Source organism: Physeter macrocephalus, chromosome 8, assembly GCF_002837175.3.
Source record: "Physeter macrocephalus isolate SW-GA chromosome 8, ASM283717v5, whole genome shotgun sequence".
NCBI lineage: Eukaryota > Metazoa > Chordata > Mammalia > Artiodactyla > Physeteridae > Physeter > Physeter macrocephalus.
The window spans coordinates 132,440,841-132,455,362 of NC_041221.1; the positions used below are offsets into that span (position 1 = coordinate 132,440,841).

A 14,522-nucleotide genomic window follows, 5' to 3' on the forward strand; every position below is an offset into this window, starting at 1 on the left:
GCTTGGGTGAGCTTCCCTGGATGGCAATACTCCATGTATATTGCCATTCATTGTTGCCTGGAGAATTTAGTGTTGTCCATGACTCCACTGGGAGATGACAACGGCTGGCTTGCATGGGGAACTCTCCTGGTCTTTGCCCCATGCATCTCTTCCCTTGGCTGATTTGATCTGTATCCTATCACTAATTAACCATAACTGTGAGTATAGCCACTTTCAGTGAGTTCTGTGAGTCTTTATTGCAAATTATCAATCTGAAGGTAGTCTTGAGGACTACCTGAATGGTGTCAGAAGCAAGATGGTCTTGGGTATCCTTGATATCTGTAGTCGGTGTCAGAAGTGACCTCAGTCTTGGGGACAGTCCTTTCCTGAACTTGATAATTCCCCAAAGTGAGACATTCTTTTATCCTCGAAAATATTTTTGGTGACATTTTGGTTGCACAGTTTTACTAATATGACAGTCCTTATGGCTGTTCCCAAATATTCCAGGTTTTTCCTTCTAGATATGTGATAGAATTGCACTTTCTCACCCACCTAAATTTGAGTGTGGCCATTTTGATGAGCTTTGACCAATGAAATGAGAATGGAATTGACATGAGGTTAGATGCATAAGATACAGTTATGCATCCCACTGTCTCTTCACCTCTGCCACAGAATCACTATTTGTTCATAGCATGACAATGACATTCCCTACAAAAGGACTATACAGAGATGCTTTTTTTTTTTTTTTTTTTTTTTTTGCGGTGCGCAGGCCTCTCACTGCTGTGGCCTCTCCCGTTGCGGAGCACAGCCTCCGGACGCGCAGGCTCAGCGGCCATGGCTCACGGACCCAGCCACTTCGTGGCACGTGGGATCCTCCCGGACCGGGGCACGAACCCGCGTCCCCTGCATCGGCAGGCGGACTCTCAACCCCTGCGCCACCAGGGAAGCCCCAGAGATGCTCTTTTTAAAAATTATTATTGGCATAATTCTGTGGTCCTTAGCTTGAAATGAAGTACATCACAATTGTCTGTCCAGCATTATTTTAGATATGGCTGTATCTGTCAAAGTCTAATGTAGTTGAACAAATAATTCCATGTCTAAGAGGATTATTATTCAGTAATATCTGCAGAAGTGCACTAAGACATGATTTTCATAATCGTAAAAACTAAATTTCAGCGATAGGATAATAGTTAAAGGAATTGTGATTTTTCCATATAAGGGGAACTTCTCACTCATCCACTACAAAATATGAGGGGGAGACCTCCTATTCCAACCACAATAAACAGGGACTAGATTTACCCTCTATGGAAAAAAAAAAGTGGGGAGGAGACAAAATATTAGAAACAACAGCTTTCAAGACACAAGACATCAGAAGCCCTATGAGTGCCCCCATTTTACTTCATTGAGAGCTTCTAGACTGCTATACAGGAAGGGGGAACCCAGGCTGAGTTTAGTGGACTCCCTGAACTTAGGTATTTGTGATATGCCACTAAAGCAGTACTTAGGGGGATAGTTATAGCACTAAATGCCTATATTAGAATAGAAGGAAAGTTCAAAATTAATGAACTCCACTTCCACCTTGAGAAACTAGAAAAAGTATATCAAATTAAACTCAAACAAAGGAAATAACGATCAGAATAGAAATCAGTGAAATACAAAACAGAGAAAACAATTCAGAAAATCAATGAAACCAAAAGCTGGTTCTTGGAGAAAAACAATAAAATTGTTAATACTTTAGCCCGACTGAACCAGTAAAAAAAGAGTGTAGAGACAAATTACCAATATCAGGAATGAGAGAAGTGACATCATTACAGATACTACAGACATTAAAAGGATAATAAGAGAATATTATGAACAATATTATGCCAGTCAATTTAACAACTTAGATGAAACAGACAAATTTCTTAAAAAATGCAAACGTCCAAAGCTCACTCAGGAAGAAATAGATAACATGAGTAGCTCTATGTCTACTAAAGTAATTGAATTTGTAGATAGAAACCTTCCCATAAAATAAACTCCAGGCCCAGATGGTTTCATTGGTAAGTTCTACCAAATATTTAGGAATAAATAATCCATTTTTATACAAACTCTTCTAGAATATTGAAGAGGAGGAAGTACTTCCCAACTTGTTCTATGAGGCCAGCATTACTTGTTATCAAAATCTGAGAATACTATAAGCAAAGAAAATTACAAGTCAATATCCCCTGTGAACATAGATGCAGAAATGCTAAACAAAATTTTAGCAAATTGAATTTAACAATAGATTAAAAAGATAATAAATTATGACCAAGTCAGGTTTATCCCGGGAATGCAAGATTGGTTTAACATTTGAAAAGGAATAATGTAATTCACCATTTTAACAAATTAAAAAAGAAAACTGTAAGACCATCTCAATAGCTATGTAAAAAGCATTTGACAAAATTGAACATCCCCTATTTATTAAAAAAAGAAGAAGGAAGCTCTCAGCAAAGTAAGAATGGAAGGGAGCTTCCTCAACCCGATGAAGGGCATCTGTCAAAAGCCTATAGGTAACAACATACTTACTGATTAAAGATTGAATGCTTTCCCCCTAAGCTCAAGAACAAGCCAAGGGTGTCTGCTCTCACCAGTAATCTTCAACACTGTACTGTAGGTAAAGAGCAATCAGGCAAGGGAAAGAAATTAAAAGCATGTATTTTGGAAAGGAAGAAGTAAAACTGTCTTTATTCACAGACATGATCGTCTATGTAGAAAATCCAGTGGAATGTACTAGATTCCAATGGAAGCTTCTAGAACTAAAAAGTGATTTTAGCAAGGTTGCAAGATATAAGATCAATGTACACAAATCAATTATATTTCTATATATTGGCAACAAATAATTAGAAATTTAAAATATAAAAAGAAATACTACTTACAACCACATTTTAAAAACTATAAAATACCTAGGGATATCTCTGGAAAAAAATGTGGGCAAGACCTGTATGAAAACTCAAGCACTGCTGGGAGAAATTAAGGAAGAGTTAAATAAGTGGAGTGATATATTGTGTTCATCAATTTGAAAACCCAATGTTTTAAAGGTATCAATTCTCACCAAATTGATTTCTAGATTCAAGGTTATCTCTGGCAAGATCCCAGCAAGATTTTCTGTAGATGTTGACAAGCTGAGTCTAAAATGCAAAGAATATAGAATAGCCAAGACAGTCTTGAAAGAGAACAAGTTGTAGGGCTAAAACTACCTGATTTTAATAATTATTATAAAGTTACAGAAATCAAGACAGTGTGATAGTGACATAAAGATGGGCAAATATATCAATTAAACAGAATAGAGGGTCTAAAAATAGACCCACACATACATGGATAACTGATTTTCCACAAAGATGCAGAGGCAATTCAGTGGAGAAAAACAATAGTGTCTTCAAAAGCTAGTAATGAAATAACTGGATATACATATACAAAAAAGTGAACTTTGATTCATATATAAAAGTTAACTCAAACGAATCATACATCTACATGTAAAATCTAAAATTATAAACCATATAGGAGAAAATCTTTGTGAACTTGGCTTAGGCAAAGATTTCTTAGTTTGACATCATGATCCTTAGAAGATCCAATTGAGAAACTGAACCTCAACAAAATGAATATTTCTGCCCTTTTGAAGGAGTGTAGAAAGGCAAGTCACAGACTGGAAAAAAATGGTTATAAGTCATATATCTGAGAGGGAATTTGCATGCAGAATATATGAAGAATTCTCCAAGCTCAATGAGAAAACAGACAACCCAATTAAAATTAGGCAGAAGACTTTAACAGACACATCACCAAGGAAGTTGTACAGATGGCAAATAAGCACATGAAAAAATGCTCAACAGCATTATTCACTAGGGAAATGTAAGTTAAAACTGCATTGTGATACCTCTAGACATCTATTAGATTAAAAAGTGTGGGTGAGGGCTTCCCTGGTGGCGCAGTGGTTGCACGTCCGCCTGCCGATGCAGGGGAACCGGGTTCGCGCCCCGGTCTGGGAAGATCCCACATGCCGCGGAGCGGCTGGGCCCGTGAGCCATGGCCGCTGAGCCTGCGCGTCCGGAGCCTGTGCTCCGCAACGGGAGAGGCCACAGCAGAGGGAGGCCCGCATATCACAAAAAAAAAAAAAAAAAAAAAAAAAAAGTGTGGGTGAGAATGCAGAGGAAATGGAACTGTAATATGTTTCTGGTGGGAATATAAAACAGCCTCATTGGAAAAGACATTGGCAGTCTTTTTTAGAAGCTAAACATACACCTATTATACAATGCAGCTCTTCCATACTAGGTGTTCACGCAAGAGAAATGAAGGCATATGTCCATACAAAGATGTGTAATGTTCATACCAGCGTTATTTATAATAACCAAAAACCAAAAACAACCCAAATATCCATCATCAGGTGAATGTATAAACAAACTGCATTATATCCATAAAATGGAATACTACATAGCAATAAAAAGAAAAGAACTATGATACATGCAGCAAGATGGATGAATCTCAAAACAATTATGCTGAGTGCAAATAACCAGACAAAAAAGAGTACACACTCTGATTCAATTTACAAAAAATTCTAGAAAATGCGAACTAATCTATAGTGTCAGAAAGCAGATGGGGGAGGGGTTGAAGGAGGGATTACAGACGGGCATAAGGAAACTTTCGGGAGAAATTCATATGTTCATTATCTTCACTGCAGCAATGGTTTCAAGGTGTCCAAACTTATCAAATTGTACGTTTTCAGCATGTGCAGTTTATCTTGTCAGTTATACCTCAATAAAGATGTTTGTAAAAAAAAAAACAAGAAGGGGGCTTCCCTGGTGGCGCAGTGGTTGGGCGTCCGCCTGCCAATGCAGGGGACACGGGTTCCGGCCCTAGTCTGGGAGGATCCCACATGCCGCGGAGCAACTGGGCCCGTGCACCACGACTACTGAGCCCGTGTGACACAACTACTGAGGCCTGGGTGCCTGGAGCCTGTGCTGTGCAGCAAGAGAGGCCACCACAATGAGAAGCCCCCGGCAACTGGAGAAAGCCCGCGCACAGCCACGGAAGACACAGCGCAGCCAATAAATAAATAAATAAATAAATAAAATCTATTAAAAAGAAAAAGTATGAGGGGGATCTATATGTGTTGATAGAGAACTATGTCCCTGGTGTAGTAAGCAAAAGAAGTTCCAGAACATTATATACAATTTGATCTCAGATTTTTTTCAAACTAACAAATGAGTAATAAAATCCTTGCCTCTCACTGGATACTTTTGGGTATGTACCGAAGGTCTAGTAATTCACACAATGAACAGTGGTTATCCCCAGCGAATGAGATGTGGAGCAGGACAAGGAAGTGATATATACATATTTAACACTGAGTTGTTAACACTTTTGATATTTTAAGTTTCAATTATTTGTATACTAATAAAGGGTGCACTTTCCAGGGAGGTTTAAGTTCCAGAAACTGGAATTGCAAATTCACTCCCATTCGGAGAGGCTGGTCGTCAGTTTCACTACGCAGGTGGCCACAGCGATTTCGGTGCAGGCAGCGGGCAGAAACTTCCCATTAACCAATTAACTAGGTGCCCCGCGGACTCCTGCGCAGGTGTGAGCTGGCGCGCACCGGCCTCCGGCGAAAAGTGGAGCTGCGCGCATGCGTGAACGCCGGGGGCGGGCCTGGGGGGACGCCCGTGGGCTCCGGGGTCTTCGCCCTGTGCCCAGCGCAGCTAGCTCCAGTGTGGCGGCTTCGAGTTGGGACGTGGCGGGCTGGTCCCGCCGCCGCCGCAGCCCGGCCCACGAACACCGGGGCGCGCGCGGAGACACACGCGGTTCTGTGTTGCAAGGTAGCCTTTCCTTCCGGGGGGGCGCGGTGGTCTGCGGGGATTGCGCCTCCGCTGGCTTTGGGAAAGCCGCGGGCCAGAACGCGGGTCCTGACTCGGGCGACTTGTGGTTTGGGGACCGGGAGGCGCCCCGCCCAGCGCGCTTTCTCCGGGAACGAGGAGGTGTGACCTGGCCTTCGCAGCCGGGGCGCTGCCCACCGGGGGCCGCCCGAGGCAGGCAGAGGGAGGGGGGCTCCTGGCTAACGACCCCATCCGGCCCCAGGCCAGGCCGCCTTGCCAACCTCCACCCCGCACTTGACTTGCCTTGAGGTCGGGTCTTCCGTCTGGTTTTACAGCCACAGGTGGTTAAGTTTCTTCCCGTGGTGGTTTTTCTGCAGGGCCTAGCTCGGGACTCAGGTTTTCCGAATTCAATCATTTTTTTCATCTTTGGAGGGTAAGCTCTGAAAGGATTGCATTCGTCTTAACCTCTGTTTCTCTCAGATGCTCATTACATGTTTCCAATCCATGTAGTTGATGAGAATGCTAAGTGATAACTGATAAACGCGGTTGCTTTTGCATGACTACTTGAAGGGTTTTCCTTTACAGGAGGATCGTGTTAAGAGTTTAAATTTACAAAGGCTTGTCTGGGAGAAAAGTAGACTCAAGCCTTTCCTGTGAGTTGGAAGAGTCTGTACTCTTTTAGGTGTACTGGTTTTGTTTTTAGCACCTGTGCCCAGAAATTTTCCCCAAAGTTGAAAAATTATGATTATTTCCTCAGAAAAATGTTGCAAAATGCCTTCCTGAACTCTTTGTATTAATTGTTGGATCCCTTGGTGTACCCAGCACTAAGATGGGGCTTTCCCCACGTCAGTAGGCTTCCCCGTAGAGGGCCTGGCTTCCTGTGCTCGCTCCTTTTTCTCTTCCAGAGTTGGGAGGAGAGATGGGGAGGGTTAAGAGAGGGGAACAGCTGGGCCCCCCTTTCAAGTATTTTTAACAGATAGCTCAGTTCAAGTTCTGTTTAACCCTCTCCTTGCATCTCAAAAGGTGTTTTGAATCCACATGTATTTTGAAAACTTCAGTTTTCATATGAGTCATTTAAAAGCAAACATACCTATTTTAAAATTAAAAGTTTTCCTGAAAAATAAATATATCTTAATACAACAGAGACTGTTGAGAGTGTATAGAAAATTGCTAAATCAATGAAAAAATATAACACCAAAAAGTTGGCAGTTACTGCTTTAGGAAAGATTTGTTTGACATAAATACTAATTATTTTTCTCCTGTTGAAACCTTGATGATATTGTAATTTGACTTTCATACTTTAAGAAATTGTAGGTTTTAGATTTAGAAGGGAACTTAGGGGTCATGTGGGTTGCAAAGAACATAAATATTTTTTAAAACATCCCTAAAAAATTGTTTTGTCCTCTGTTTGGGGTATGTTTAGTGGGAGGATTTTGCCCCTCAGCACAATTTGCTTCTGTTAGAATGCTGTGTGTTTCAAAGCTATATTTTGGAATAAATCTGCTCTCCTGCCAGGCCACACCTCCCTGGTCATTGCACTGGTGACTGGGATTTCAGACCCCTAGCAGAGGCCATGTGCCTGTGGTGGCAGCAACCAGCATATATTGAACGCTTATTGTGTCCTGGCACTTAAGATACTTTAATCCTCTCAATAACCTTATGAGATTGGTACTGCAGTTCTCCCTGCTTTTCAGGTGAGGAAACTGAGGCTTAAGTTAATTTGCTCAGACAAGATCCCATGGTTAGTAAATGGCAGAGCTGGGACTTAACCCAGATCTATGCTTTTAATTATGTTTGACCGGCTCCCAGACCCCCTGGGAGTTCTTAGCACAGTTGCAGTGTGATAGTGAGAATACAGTCATTGACGAGGAATAAACCTGGCACTTAACACTGCTTCATTGGACCTTTCCTCCTGGAAGCCTCCCCAACCACTCCCTCCCACATACAAACTCAAGTACATGCCCTTCCCTTAATCTTCCATTGCAACTTGTCCCAGTTTCAGTGTTGGCATATATCACTGTATTTTGCCGTTTCACCATAGCTCTTTGAGAGCAGGTCCCCTACTATTTATCTCTGTATCCCTAGCGCATAGTAGTACCTATCAACGCATGAAAGTGGAAGATTCTTGTCAAAATTGTCTTAAACTGTTTCTCATTTTCTAATGTTGTTATTCCATACAATTAAAACAAAATATATGATGGAAATGTGGGGAAAATGATCACTTAACATTGTTTAATGTTTACAGAATGAAGAGGAAGAATTTATCTGTTGTGAATAAAGTTGTCCAGTCTTCACCAGCAGTGAAACAGCCTAAACTTGGGTTCTACTCTTCTCTCAACCAGACTCATACATACACTGTCCTTCTAGACTGGGGGAGTTTGCCTCACTATGTAGTGTTACGCATTTTTCAGTATCTTCCTTTAATGGATCGGGCCCGGGCATCTTCTGTATGTAGGAGATGGAATGAAGTTTTTCATATTCCTGACCTTTGGAGAATGTTTGAGTTTGAACTGAACAAGTCAGCTACTTCATATTTTAACTCCACTCATCCTGATCTCATTCAACAGATCATTAAAAAACATGCTGCCCATCTCCAGTATGTCAGCTTTAAGGTAAGAAAAATAAACATTAAATAAAAACAATGGCTTAGGTTTTGTTGACATTTGTATATAACTAGATCATTATATTGAAGCAATCAATGAATTTTGCAGAATTTTAATCCCAAACTATTTCCTATTTGTTGTTACTTGCATAGATTTAGGTGTAGCACTTGAGCTATAATTGAATAATTTAAACTTCAGTTTCCTTCATGTAGATGCCATTATTAAAATTCAGGTAATTATATTTGAAAGTATAAATACAATTTGAAAGTGTAAATAAGATTCGAAAGTTTAAAGTGCTTAGAAAATTCATTTGTCATCATTTCTATTTTTCATTTTTTATCTGAGATAGTGTGTATAGAGAAAAAATTCTATTTTATAGCTTGAAGGGATAAGTACGGTTTTGCAATTGAATTCTGTTAAATAATTACATTGCCAATAACTTTCTGGTAAGTTATATTCAGGAAATTAAGATTTTAAATTGTCTTTGTAGGTTGATAGTAGTACTGAATCAGCAGAAGCTGCCTGTGATATACTTTCTCAGCTGGTAAATTGTTCTATCCAGACTTTGGGCTTGATTTCAACGGCCAAGCCAAGTTTTATGAATGTGTCAAAGGTAAAGATGCTAGACATTTTTGTGAGATCTACTAAAATTCTTAAATATTGTCGAACTAGTCAAAAATAATTCTATTCCTAAAAACAGACCATAACCCTACTTGCACTCAAATAATTATTTAAAGCCGTTTTCTGTTGACTAGCACTTATTTTTGATGAAATAGCTGATGCATGGTTTCATTCTTTGGATGTATTCCTTAATTTTAGTAATTGTTTCACAGTAGATGTCATTTATATAAAAGTTAGATGTTATACTTAGAATTTTCAAGTGCCAGTTAGTTACTTTGAATGTAGAGTGTGTAGGGCCAGTAGTGGGTGTCTTTCCTGTAATTCTATAGTCTCTCCATTGGAGGTGGAACAATATAATGTTTAACTAAATGTCCTATACTGACTAGGATGATGATTGCATCCTTACAGTAGAAATTCTAAAACAGCAGTGGCTTGAAAACATGACTGAGGTTTATTTCTCTTACACTAAAGAAATCCATAGGTGCCACAGTCCATAGCTGGTATGAAGTTGTTTGGAACCCACGCCCCTTCTAGGCACTCCATTCTCTCCAAGGTGTTTTCTTCATTTTCATTGTCCAAGATGGCTTTCTCAGTTCCATCCATCACGTCCTTGTTCTAGATAGCTGGAGGGAAGAAATGGGGGGAGAAGGGTGTGCCCTCCCCTCTTTCAAGCTGTAAGTACCGCAGGACTAGCCATAAGTACCTCATGGTGCTTCTGTCTGTCAGCCAGCTTAGCTCTGTGGCCACACCACATTTCTGGGAGGCTAGGACAGTCTTTTAGCTGGGTGGCAATGTGCCCAGCTAAAAATTGGAACCAGATTACCAAAAAAGAAAGGATGGATGATTCCTAGGAAGCAACCAGCAGTCTCTGCCATAGAAACTGATGACTGTCTTCTCTTCATTCAATCTTCAACTTGAAGGCCATTTCCTCAGGGAGGCCCTCCTTGACCACTTTTGCTAAAACAACACCCCCTCCTCTAGTTACTCACTACTGTATTACAGTATTTTATTTTCTTTATATCCTTCATCAGGGCTTGAAATCACCTTGTTTATTTAACATGTTTACTCTCTTCTCCTCAGACAGAAAACATCAACCAACTCCTTGAAGGCAGGGATTCTATTTTGCTTATTTACCATTATAAACCCAGAATTAGAATAGTGCCTGATAGGTAATAAGCACTAAACTATGGTTGTCAGTAAAACTGGCTAATGGAAACCTTCCTATGGAAGAGGACAGAGGAAGAGTAGCATCTCCTTTCTCATTAACTGGGTCATGGCTCTCTTCTAGCAAGCATTTCTGCTAGCCTGAAAAGAATGGGTCTTTTGGGGATTCAAGTAATTTAAGTAACCAGATGAAAACTTACTGCTTCTAAATAGTTATTTCCTTGTTTATGAGGTAGGGAATCAGATCAACCTGAAATTCTTAGATTCTAGGCTGTCTCTCATGTTGCACATCAGCTTCCAGGGCTAGCTTCAGGGTTAGCTGATGCAGTCACCAGAGCGGAGCACCAGCGATTAGCAGGCTTCATTTCAAGCTCTGCCTCCACAGCAAAATGAGCTCTGTGGCTTCTGGCAAAGTTGTGGATCTCTCTGAGCCTCAGTTTTTTCATTTGTAAACTGAGGGAAAGTAATGTAAAGATACAGCATTTTGCTAGGCATAAGAAGTACTAAACTAATATATTGTTACTATAATGAAATATGTACTCTAATGCTTAAGTGTGTCCTTCAGTACTAAAAGAGTTGGGTGAGAGTTGATTAAAAGGAACATAAACCTTATATTTCTTAAGGAAAATGAGTGATCTATTTCTATTCCTCTAATAATTTTTGGCACCATAAAATTTAGTAAAGAGGTTTAGCTGTCCACCATTTAAAAATTTGTGTAAATCAGTTTACAATTAGTATAAACCAATGTCTTCTTATAAATGAATTAAGATGTATAACCAGTTTGGTCATTCTGATAGGGACAATAGAGCCTTTGATGGAATCCAAGTTGATTTTGAAAAAGGAGAAATGATCATGCATGGATTTCGTTTCCAGACTTTCTGTCTGTGTCAAAAAATACTGGATCTGAAAACTTGGAAATTCCATCCATTTTGAAGTCAAACTGTAAATAAGCTTTAGTTTGTCAATCTTCAAAACAGAGAAAGTTTTCAAACTGTATCTTTGTTTAGATAATTTGCTAGAAAAAAGTTTGGAAGAATATGACATCATTTATTCATTTATTCATCAACAATAAATATTGACCTTTTACTGTGTGCCAGATACTGTTTCAGGTGCTGGAAATACAGGAGTGAATAAAACAGATAAGATTTCTATTTCTTTTAGGCTAAGGGGTTGAATAGGTCCCGAAAGCACAATTTTAGGTTTTGTGGGTCATATAGTTCTGCTCACCTCTAGCGCTGTAGTGTGAAAGCAGACGAAACATTACATAAATGAGGCAGCATGGCTGTATTACAGTCAGACTTTAATTATGGACACTGAAAGAGCTTCATATAATTTTCACATATCACAAAATATTACTCCTTAAAAATTTTCTTTCAACCATTTGAAAATGTAGAAACCACGCTTAACTCGTGAGTCATACAGTAACAAGCTGTGGACTGGATTTGGCTGGTGGACCATAACTTGCCAACCTCTATTCTAGGAAACAAATATGATTATATCCTTTTAATACTGAAAAACAAATCCTTAAGATTGAAAATAATTGGAAGATGTGTTTATGAAATCTTTGACGTTTCTTCCTTTCTCACCATTCTATTTATTAATGGTAAAAGTATAAAACTATACTTTGTTATAGAAATGTCTTCTTCTGGCTAATGGCACTGTGAAAAATAGTAATATGTTGATTGCTTTTATTATGTTAGTGTAAGCATGTTGATATAAGTCGTTTTAATGAATTACTTAATTGAAGCTGTAGGTGTTTAAATAATGTTTTTGTAATTTTTTTCTTATTGCCATGCTAGTCTCATTTTGTGTCAGCACTTACAGTTGTTTTTGTCAACTCAAAATCATTATCATCAATCAAAATTGAAGACACACCAGTGGATGATCCTTCTTTGAAGATTCTTGTGGCCAATAATAGTGATACTCTAAGACGCCTCAAAATGAGTAGCTGTCCTCATGTTTCATCTGATGGTAGGTTATATGTTTTAAGCTTGCATGATGTTTTTTATTATAGTAGTAGTAATAATGCAATTTCCTATTGAAAGCTACATGCTTATAAGACATAATTCATTAATCTTTTTTCAAAAGACCTCTTAATGTATAAGCTATGTATAGTTTAAATTGCTTCTCCTAGGAGTATCTTAGTTACGGATATTTTTTGTTACATGTATAATTATATATATCTTGGCATCCATCTCCTCAGAAATCATTACATCTATTTTAACAAATAATAATATCAAATTTAAATTCACAAAATGTTATATTAGTATCCATATTCTTTGTGTTTAAGGATTTTTCCCCATTTCCTGCAGGAATCCTTTGTGTAGCTGACCATTGTCAAGGTCTTAGAGAACTGGCATTAAATTATTACATGCTAAGTGATGAACTTCTCCTGGCACTTTCAAGTGAGACCCATGTTAACCTTGAGCATCTTCGAATAGATGTTGTGAGTGAAAATCCTGGACAAATCAAATTTCTTTCTATTAAAAAACAAAGTTGGGATGTACTCATTAAACACTCCCCTGGAGTTAATGTTGTTATGTACTTCTTTTTATATGAAGAGGAATTGGAGACGTTCTTCAAAGAAGAAACCCCTGTTACTCACCTTTATTTTGGTCGTTGCATAAGCAAAGCAATTCTAGGACGGATAGGTCTTAACTGTCCACGACTAATAGAGTTAGTAGTATGTGCTAATGGTCTTCAGGCTCTTGATGATGAACTTATTTGTATTGCTGAACACTGTAAAAACTTAACAGCCTTGGGCCTCAGTGAATGTGAAGTTAGCTGCAGTGCATTCATTGAGTTTGTAAGACTATGTGGGAGAAGGCTAACCCAGCTCTCTATCATGGAGGAAGTTTTGATCCCTGATGATGATTATAGCCTAGATGAAATTCATGCTGAAGTCTCCAAATACCTGGGAAGAGTATGGTTCCCTGATGTCATGCCTCTCTGGTAATTGATTACCAAAGATTCTTAACTTTTTTTTTTAATCTGTAAGATTAGCTTCTTTCTGCCTCTGCAAATGTAAATTTTAACATGCATTGCTGAAATGTCTTAGGTAAAATATTTTATTGTTTGCAAACTGTCTTAATGGATTACAGCAGAAACATTTGAGAAAATAAGAGAAATTTGAATAGATAGAAACCATATATAGGGCACAGACACTGTATTGTGTATTAGATAGTTGATAGAAACAGTTGGTTTCTAGATAAGTTCCTCAGCCTTCCTTGAAGGTACATTTTGGCTTGCTAAATAAATTTATAATATTGAGCTTTGGATCCCTTAAATTATGTCATTTACAACTTTATATTGTTAATCATTTTTGTTTCATCTTGGTATTGATATATTTTACAAAATATTTAGTATTTAAAACTAAGAGTACAATCAGAATATAGATACAGAAGCTGGCTTAATTGTACTCCATTTTTAGCACTATATAAGATCATATTATGAGTCAATAAATAACTTTTAATTTTCAGTGCACTTTGAATTCTACCTTATTATATTAACGGGAGAAAATGGGCATTAGATTAAAATTAAATAATGCTAATTCATTTTCTAAAGATACTGTGATTGCTAGTTGATTAAATACACTACTGAGATAAAAAGGTAAATTTTTCAGAGTGTGCTTGGGAGGGAATCAGCATTTACTGAATATATTTACTGTGTATCTGAAACTATGCCAGATCCTTTGCAGAAGTGATCTTAGAATTTAATTAGTAACATAGCTAAAACTCTTTAACGGCTGTGTATTTGTTGCCTTTAAGGTGAACATATATCCTTAAAATGACCCACAAGACCCTACAAGGTCTAGCTTCTCCCTGCTTCTTTGACCTTGTTTTCTCCTACCAAGTGCCCTTTGCCCTTCTGCTCCCATTCTCTTTCAGTTTCTTTAGACTGCCATGAACCCTCTAGTCAGAGTGCATTTGTGCATATTCTTTCTACTTCAATTATTCTTTTTGCTCCGTCTTTCCTTTAGATGTCATTTCCTCAGGGAAGCCTCCATGAGTCTCAGTGTTCTGTGATTTCCCTTTGTGGCACTTATCACTATTGTAACTTGCTCTTCACTTGTATGATTATTATCTGCTTCAACCATTGTGTTGTAAGCTCCATAGTTGCAAGGTCAAGGTTGGGTTTTACTCACTGTTGTATCCCCCGCATCTAGCATAGTGTTTATTAGCACATAGTAGGCATTCAGCAAGTTTTAAATAAGTACTTCCTTTTTTTTTTTTTTTTTTTTTTTTTTTTTTTGCGGTACGCGGGCCTCTCACTGTTGTGGCCCCTCCCGTTGCGGAGCACAGGCTCCGGATGTGCAGGCTCAGCGGCCATGGCTCAC

At 38.6% G+C, this 14,522-nt stretch overlaps 1 protein-coding gene across 1 annotated transcript; it reads left to right on the plus strand.

Moving 5' to 3' along the window:
* The first annotated feature begins 8,044 nt into the window (after positions 1-8,044).
* FBXL21P (F-box and leucine rich repeat protein 21) lies at positions 8,045-13,142 on the plus strand. The gene is made up of 4 exons (XM_007101396.1): positions 8,045-8,410; positions 8,892-9,014; positions 11,986-12,157; positions 12,499-13,142. The coding sequence occupies exons 1-4, from the start codon at positions 8,045-8,047 to the stop codon at positions 13,140-13,142; spliced, it is 1,305 nt and encodes a 434-aa protein (XP_007101458.1).
* The last annotated feature ends 1,380 nt before the right edge of the window (positions 13,143-14,522 follow it).

Bases quoted from the DNA above. Each gene is read 5' to 3' on its own strand.
- FBXL21P (XM_007101396.1), top strand. From the start codon at position 8,045: ATGAAGAGGAAGAATTTATCTGTTGTGAATAAAGTTGTCCAGTCTTCA. The intron at 9,015-11,985 runs GTAAAGATGCTA...TTGCCATGCTAG, and splicing joins GTTTTATGAATGTGTCAAAG to TCTCATTTTGTGTCAGCACT. The intron at 12,158-12,498 runs GTAGGTTATATG...CATTTCCTGCAG, and splicing joins TCCTCATGTTTCATCTGATG to GAATCCTTTGTGTAGCTGAC.